This window comes from Electrophorus electricus, chromosome 4, assembly GCF_041902795.1.
Source record: "Electrophorus electricus isolate QZ-2024a chromosome 4, ASM4190279v1, whole genome shotgun sequence".
In the NCBI taxonomy this organism is placed as follows: domain Eukaryota; kingdom Metazoa; phylum Chordata; class Actinopteri; order Gymnotiformes; family Gymnotidae; genus Electrophorus; species Electrophorus electricus.
In genome coordinates this window covers 33,318,168-33,326,236 of record NC_137500.1, presented here as the reverse complement: position 1 = coordinate 33,326,236, position 8,069 = coordinate 33,318,168, and the positions used below count along the sequence as shown (strand labels likewise).

At 44.9% G+C, this 8,069-nt stretch overlaps 1 protein-coding gene across 3 annotated transcripts; it reads left to right on the top strand.

Annotated features, from left to right (window-relative positions):
- Positions 1–420: 420 nt before the first annotated feature.
- On the top strand, positions 421–5,579 carry nup35 (nucleoporin 35). Of its 3 annotated transcripts, none has more exons than XM_027005737.3 (9): positions 421–551; positions 1,071–1,238; positions 1,372–1,502; positions 1,979–2,027; positions 2,112–2,253; positions 2,420–2,489; positions 2,584–2,712; positions 3,951–4,118; positions 4,363–5,579. In XM_027005737.3, the coding sequence occupies exons 1-9, from the start codon at positions 539–541 to the stop codon at positions 4,438–4,440; spliced, it is 948 nt and encodes a 315-aa protein (XP_026861538.1). In that variant the 5' UTR covers positions 421–538; the 3' UTR covers positions 4,441–5,579. The 3 variants fall into 3 exon arrangements, with proteins under 3 accessions (XP_026861538.1, XP_026861537.1, XP_026861539.1); XM_027005736.3 differs by having other exon boundaries at positions 421–569; XM_027005738.3 differs by lacking the exon at positions 2,584–2,712 and having other exon boundaries at positions 421–569.
- Positions 5,580–8,069: the final 2,490 nt, after the last annotated feature.

Here is an 8,069-nt window from a genome sequence, read left to right as displayed (position 1 = left end):
TATGAAGAAAATAATGCTAAAACAAATAATGATTAATTAAATAATGAATAATTAAACAAACAAGTAAATAAATAAATGCTGGTTGATGTACATTTGATTTTAAAAATGGCTCTGTGATAAAACTCCAGGCCCAAATGTAAACTCTGTTCTGATGGCGCATCTGTTGCCAGGTGTTGGGTGGTCTTATCCCTCAGACCAGCTCATATTAGCCATATTCATTCTGTGAGGTTTGTCCTCACACCTTATAGTATCGTCTTAGGTATTATAACAAAAATGCTTTTAGTCTTTTGTAAATGTGAGTTTATCAACATTGGTTCATGAAATTAAGTTTGGCTTTAGCCGCCAGGGGGCAGCCTACACATAACCCGGAACTTTCACCGTTGTCTTTCGCTCTTTCCGCCTACGATAGCGGAAGTTCTTGGATTTTCGGAACACGCGCTATTTCCGCCATCGTTTGAAAGTATCTTTTCACGAGAGATTGGAAACGTTTAACGGACGTGTTTCGGGTCGGAGAGTTTACCGGCGCCAGCGGCTCCTGATGGACCTTCAAGGTTGGTCTGCTGTGTTAGGTTAGCTACCTTCTGAAATACGCTTCACCATGTGTAGCTTATAAATGTTTGTTTAGCTCTCTGAGTGTTGTCCGCATAACGTTACCGGGAGTCGGCTAGGCTAGGCTAACGTGTGAACTAACTAATATTTATAGCTGAAGTTTCTAGGAAACTGTTTGTTTTTAAAATATTTTTCTTGCATTTAAATGGCTACACAGTTTGTATTTGTAGAGTATAAATATCTAGTCTTGTCCTAGCGAAGCAGCCGTTCCCTTAATGCTATACGAAAGATCAGAAGATTTATTAAGCTTGATTAATTTAAGGTACAGTTGCCGCATTATCTTAGCAGTAAGTTTAAAGGCGTGCGTTTTGGCTTGTGTGTGTGGTGGAGAGGGTCAGGGCAGTAACTTGGTCTTAGCTGGATAACTATCTTAGCTGGTCCTTAGGCTCGTCACTAACTAGTCTCGTTTGTGCCCTGACGTGGGGCATCGGCGTCGTTTCTCGTCTCTCTTGCTCTTGTAGGTATCGAACCGATGTCTCTGGGTTCGCCTACGTCCCCAAAACCAGGCTCTGGGGCGCAGTTCTTACCGGGCTTTCTGCTGGGCGACCTCCCAGCGCCTGCCACGCCCCAACCGAGAACGTTCGGCCTTACCGGGGGTGGTGTTGAACTGAGGTCCCCTCTTCTAGCAGGTAAACGAACGAAGAACTTTAGAGAAAGTTTTGTCTAGTCTGATTCATTCAGCTCTCTGCTGCTGTCCAGTGCTGAGCGCATGTCCGAGGAGTTGAGTTCTAACTACCTGGTGTGTGCTAACGTGTCTGTCAGGCGGCTCTCCTCCTCAGCCTGTGGTTCCAACACCCAAAGACAAAAGTGGAGCTCCTCCAGTGAGAAGCATCTATGAGGATGTGTCGAACAGCTCGGGGCTTGGGATGTCTCCTCTTACATCTCGCAAACAGGTGACAGCACATGGGATGCAGCACTGGTACTGATGTCATTACTGTTGTTTGGGGGCTAAGGTGGTGGTCTTTTATTTATTTGTTTGTTTGTTTGTTGTAATGAGTGTCATCTCTATGGTTATTTGCTATTTAGTTTCTCGTTTCTTATACAAAGCTTCTAGATAGACAGTGCCAACTTAAATTTATTTGTGCTCAACCTGTGACATTATTGTCCATGGTTATCCGTAACGTAACTACTTCTAGAACGTTCTAAAAATATAGTTTTTTAAAAGCTGTGGAAATTAACAGTAAACACACAGCCACTCAATCAATACTTTAATTTTATACATTGCTAGAATAACTTCAGAATAGAGCATGTTATTATTCATTATTTGAACGCCTTTTGTGCTCGCAGTGTCGAGTGTCTGTTTCCCCACAGTCCTGGTGGCGTCTGGCGTCTTCTGGCTTTTGTAACATTGCTATGTTTCTCTCTGCAGCCCTTTTCTGTCCTGCAGACCCCGTCTGTGAGTGCAGCTCCGGGCAGCAGTAAGTGTTCAGCACATCTCCATGTTTGTGTTTGAGTGGAGAGTAGAGAGATGGCGTGAACTGTGTGTGTGTGTCCTACTGCAGTTCCCAGCATGTTCAGTCCTGCGGGGCTCGGACAGCAGAGGAAGTGCACGTTGTCGCCTGCCCAGGTCGATCCTTTCTTCACGCAAGGAGATGCTCTGTCCTCGGACGACCAGCTCGACGAGACATGGGTCACTGTGTTTGGGTAAGTGTAGCTGAGCACACAACCCCATTTTGACCTAGGCTTGATTCTTTCATGCTCGAGTCCAGCAGCTTGTAGCTGTGTTCTCTCTCTCTCTCTCTCTCTCTCTCTCTCTCTCTCTCTCTCTCTCTCTCTCTCTCTCTCTCTCTCTCTCTCTCTCTCTCTCTAGGTTCCCACCAGCCTCAGCCTCCTACATGCTCCTACAGTTTGCACAGTACGGGAATATTCTCAAACACGTAGTACGTACCTACCTCTCTGCTCTGAGTTCTCTCACGTCTGGCAAAGCTTCAGCATGTGTTCAAACACCTAACCCTAACGTGTGTGTGCGCGCAGATGTCTAATGCAGGTAACTGGATGCACATCCAGTACCAGTCTAAACTGCAGGCGAGGAAAGCCCTCAGTAAAGACGGGAAAGTGTTTGGCGAGGCCATCATGATTGGGGTCAAACCATGTATTGATAAGGTGAGTGTGTGTGTGTGTGCGCGCATGTTTAATTGGTTAGTCCTTCGTTTCTTGTTTTTAAACTCATTTTAGCTATTACCATGTATTCAATGTTGTGTTTCCAAAAGCATCTGTAAATTGATTAAAAATGACAACAGGGTCTCGCATGCAAGATCAACCAAATGTGGCAAGTCCAGACAGAGGTTCTGTTCTGTGACTGTGATCAGAAGAGCTGGGTTGAGTTGTCTGAGAACTGCACACCTCGATGGTGATTGGAGGGGGCGGTGCATGCGCATGGAGACGGTTGTCTGCAAAGTTGTGATTGGCTAATAAGAATAGTGGGAGGTCAGTTTCCACCTGGAGAACAGTAGATCGTTATACTAATGAGGGAAATGCAATCATGCTGTCATGTGACAAGAACTCTGAATTATCTGCAGCTTGTATGTATTCTTATATTACTATATATAACTAATTATATATTACTCTACAATATTCTATTACTCGTTATAGACTGGTTGATTTGCCTTGGTCATTGGCCTCCGCTCATACCTCATTAACCTTTGCTTGCTTTATTCCGAGTGTCGGAACCGTTGGGAATAAATCCTTGCTGAGTTGGGAGAGCTGTCCGAACTCCAAGTGTCTCTCACACCCTATCGTGTACAGGACTGCAAAGCAGAACATCGTCTGCGTTACTAATGTGTGCTTTCAGTAGAATTTCCACATGCTCAGATTCCTGCTGACTAAGGTGACACGCTTCTGTAAGCAAACGGCTGAGCTTTGCCAAGGCTCTCGTGGGTCTCATCATGTAAACACGACCAGCACTTTGAAGGGTCTTGGTCTCGCTGCTGTTTGAGGTTTTTCCTACTCTGTTGTTGCATGGAAAGGTTGCCATGACTGAGATTTACTTCCGGTTTCAGAGAATGGCTCTAAATCTGGGATCAAATCTTGTTTATGCTGTGCAAACTTCCTCAGTGGGTATAAGATTACGCACTTGCTTTGTCGACAACTCTGACTAGCTTCAAAGAATGGCAAAACCAGGATCATGTCCAGCAATGAACTGTCTATTCCAGCCATCTGAGAACAGTCCCCAGGGTCTCTAATCCATGTTATACAGTCTGGACAGTGAAGACTGGTCTCTAATCCAGATTTAGCTTTTAGCAGATGGTGTCTAGCCTAATGAGGCACACCGCACTGTAAACCCCCCCCCACCCCCCGATTTGGTTTTAAGATGTGTTTTGTGTTTCTGTGGTGGTGCTCAGAATGTGATGGAGGGCTCAGAGAAAGGTGGCGGTTGCAGCAGTGGTGTTGGGGTGCTGAGCACTCCCCCAGTCAGGGCGGTGTGCACACCCACTCACGCTGGCTCCACCCCGCGTGCCGCCATGAGACCCCTATCTGCATCCTACAAGACCTCCAGCAGTGAATACCAGGTACCGCACTGCCACGCTGTGACATACATGCACAGATTGGTTTTAGATTCTCTTTGTTCAGGTTCCTCTGCTACTTTAGTTTCTTGGTTATGTTTTGTGCTTATTTTTGTTTTGATGTCTGGTCAGTCATTGTTGTTGTGATGGTGATGTATAATTACTGACATCACAAAGGCTTGACATTGCTCCTATGAGGATGGGCGCCGATATTGTCAGGCTGCTCAGCTTCTGTTCTTCTGATTTTTAGGTCATCTCAGACAGAGACACTCCAAGAAAAGATGATACTTTTGTGTCTAAAGCTATGGAGTACATGTTTGGCTGGTGACGCGTCTCCATGACCTGACAGAGACAGGACAGTGTGTCGAGGTGCAGGACAGTGCAGGAAACAGTTAAACAAGCACACATGCTAGGTCCTCATGAACACAGGTGATGCTGAGCTCTGCTGTGAGACACTCCAGTACTGAATCCTGCACGCACCTAACGCTGAGTTCTGCCGGTTGACTGCACACTAGAACGCTGCTTCACATTGACTCTACAAGACATGAGTGCGTCTGAGTGGTCTCAGAACCATCATTAAACCAAAAATCCTTCTGTGTAACTCTTAGAAAAATGTGGATGACTGGGTGGATATATTGCATGTTTGAAAATCAGGGTTTATGATTAAGAGATTACAACCTTAACTTCAGATCCCAGAGCATCTCCACCCTCCTGAGGTTACAGTCTTAACCTCAGATCATGGAGCAGCTCCACCCTCCTGAGATTACAGCCTTAACCTCAGATCATGGAGCAGCTCCATCCTCCTGAGATTATAGGCCTTAACCTCAGCTCACAGAGCAGCTCCACCCTTCTGAGATTACAGCCTTGACCTCAGATAGCAGAGCAGCTCCACCCTCCTGAGATTACAGCCTTGACCTCAGATAGCAGAGCAGCTCCACCCTCCTGAGATTACAGCCTTGACTTCAGATAGCAGAGCAGCTCCACCCTCCTGAGATTACAGCCTTGACCTCAGATAACAGAGCAGCTCCACTCTCCTGAGGTTACGTCCATAATCTCGGCTATCAGAGCACCTCTACCCTCCTGATATTAGGGCCTTTGATCTCGGATATTGGAGCAGCTCCACCCTCCTGAGATTACAGCCCTTGACCTCGTTTATCAGAGCAGCTCCACCCTCCTGAGATTACTGCCTTAACCTCAGATAGCAGCAGTGGTGTTTAACGCTCTCTTTAATAGAAGTATATCAAATGTATTAAATATATCAAGTTTAGGGTTGCACTTGGCTATTTCATACTGGTGCTTTTAATAAGACAAAACGTTTTAATAAATGAATCTGCTTGATAAGGCTGTTACTTTCATATCGGTATATTTTTAATGAAATATAGTCTCTGGCATTTTGTTTCTTTGTCAAATTTTGTGATTATTGTCAAGTCCTCTAAGTTGTGTAAATAAATTTCTCTGTTTACCTGCTTGGAGTGGTTTATTGTTATACTCATATATAATTTCATGAATTTGTTTGGAGAAATTACAGATGTCATTTGTAGCTTTGCAGCAGTGGAGAGTGTGTAGTGGTGGGGTTGCTGTCTGCAGCTTTGCTGAGGTGTGTGTGGGGCTCACTGTGGGGGGTGGGGCGGGGCGCTGTGTGCAGCTGTGCTGAGGTGTGTGTGTGCGTGCACACGCCTGCTCTTTCTCTTTTACCTGTGCAGGTCAGTAGTGCAGAGGGCTGAGAACAGCTGAGTGCTGTCAGTAGCAGAGAGGAGCTTCCCTCTGCCTTTATAGGGGGTTGTTCTAGTACCGGGCTGTGGGTGATATTACACACTGCAGAGGTGGGCTCCATGTACAGACTACACTACCACTAAAGAAACGGAACGTAGGCAACTGGCGTTTTGTATATAGTAGGAGTGAACAGTATGTTGTAGCCAGGTCAGGTGTGCAAATGTAATGGCATCACAAATTTGTGTGTGTTTGAAAAGTCTTATAAAAAGTGTTAAAAAGTCTGATGGACATGAGCTCAGTGGGAGCCTTAGGATGGTGAGGGTCAGGGGGCTCTGAGCTGGAGGATGACGAAGGTTGGGGCGGGTGATCAGGGTAGGTCCGAGACGGTCTGTGGTCAGTATTCATGTTCATATTCAGTATTCATATTCATGCTGTGTTTGGTGTGATTTTTAACAGGATGCTTGCTTCAACCTATTACTACTTCCTGTTTACTACCCCACCTCGTTTGGCAGCCCAGATCACATCACTGCTGAGGTGTTCTTCCGGAGTGGTTCCCAGGAGCATGCCCCAGATTCACACCTGGGCTGAGGTCACTTTTAGGTTCCCCTCTAAGAATCTTCTTCAACAAGAGCCATGTCAGGTTAGCCTCACAGGAACTGGACTTGGGCTGATTGGGGAAAAACTCGAACACCTCGTGCAGGTTAAACTGGAATCAGACTGATTCATGGACATGAGTTGCCATGTTTTTGGAGGCTAGAATAATTGTTTTTTTTTTTAATCTGTGTGGATTAAATTATTCATCTGTTCTATCTGATGGCACTTAAAATGTCCAAGTAGTTATCAGTACTGATACACGTCATAAGAAGCATGAGGCGTGTTTTGTATGGGAGCGGTACTCTCCCTGCCGAGTGCATGGCGGTGGGAAAAAGGCTGTTTTTTTTCCTTCTGCTTGTGTCCCTCGATAGAAATTTGGATGGCTGTTGCGATGAATGGACCTTTATCACCGCTCATTTGAGATGGTTTGGTGCGTTCAGCTGACAAAATGGAACACTTCCAGATTTACGGTGCGTGACTAAAAGGTCAAGTACTGCCTTTTATGAATAAGTACGCTTCTGGTGAATAAAAAAAAAAAAAAACGGGCAGTTTTCAAAGTCCTCTGAATAATCTCTAATTGGATATGCAGTGAGTTGTTTGGTCATGGCTCCCTCAGTCTTTTGCCCTGGGTACCATGTGTGTGTGTCGGGGGGGGTCGTTGCTATGTAGACCCCTTTAATGTACTGTGTGTTTGGTTGGGGGGGGGGGTCAATATCGATGGATGACATCCATGAAAAAAAAAAGATTGCTCATCAGCTCAAAACTACAAGGTCAAACTTTACATGAAACAGTGGTAAGAAGGCTGCCGAACACTGGCACGCATTCTGTGGTTAGATGGGTCCAAAGCATGGACAAAATCTCTCAAGAGTTTCTAAAGAACAACAAAGTGAAAACTCGCCTGTCTAAGTACGCTGCCTGACTAGAATCTAATAGGACCCCAGTGGGGTGTTTTAAAATGAAACAGAGCAACACCACTCCTCCGCAAAGAACGGTAGAACATCTCTCCAGAAATGTGGAGATGGTGTCCCCCATGCTGTAGAAGATTCTGCCATCAAAACTATAGATGAACATACAAAGTACTGAAAAAATAAAGAGATTTGAAGCTCAGTAGTGAAAGATGCACTGGATTGTTGTGTAGTTGTAATTGTGTTGTGGTGTAATTGTAGTGCTGATGTAGTTGTTTCTAGTGGCTCAGATTTTCTCTTCTGCTCGTTTTTCTCGGCTAAATCACAATGTGCAGCAAAGAACAAAAGAGTCTTAAAATGACAAACTTGGCAGAAAGATGTCGAAGGCGAGTAAAGGGGCCTTCATTGGCCTGATGGTGGTGCTCTAGTTTAGCCATTTATGTTTGTCATTTCCCCCCACACCATAAGGTATAGAGACACAATTTCCCTTCCACTGTATTGCTTGGCTCAAACCAAACAATAAAGGTCATAGAACTATAAGATCCACCCACTTTGATTTTTTGATAATTTGTTTAGTATGCGAAATGGCTTTTGCAGACTAGTCCTTGGTTTTTCACCCTATTGCCACAATCTTGGTATGAAAATATTTCAAAACATTTCAAAAACAATCGCTGCATAATTGAGTTATAATATACAAAGTCAATTAAGGATTGTGATTGCCACTGGCCAGTCAGCCTTCAGAAAG

Excerpts from the sequence above, each read along its gene's own strand:
- nup35 (XM_027005736.3), top strand. The coding sequence starts at position 539 with ATGGACCTTCAAGGTTGGTCTGCTGTGTTAG. Across the intron at positions 570-1,070 it reads AGGTTGGTCTGCTGTGTTAG|GTATCGAACCGATGTCTCTG; the intron begins GTTAGCTACCTT and ends TTGCTCTTGTAG. Across the intron at positions 1,503-1,978 it reads CTCTTACATCTCGCAAACAG|CCCTTTTCTGTCCTGCAGAC; the intron begins GTGACAGCACAT and ends TTCTCTCTGCAG.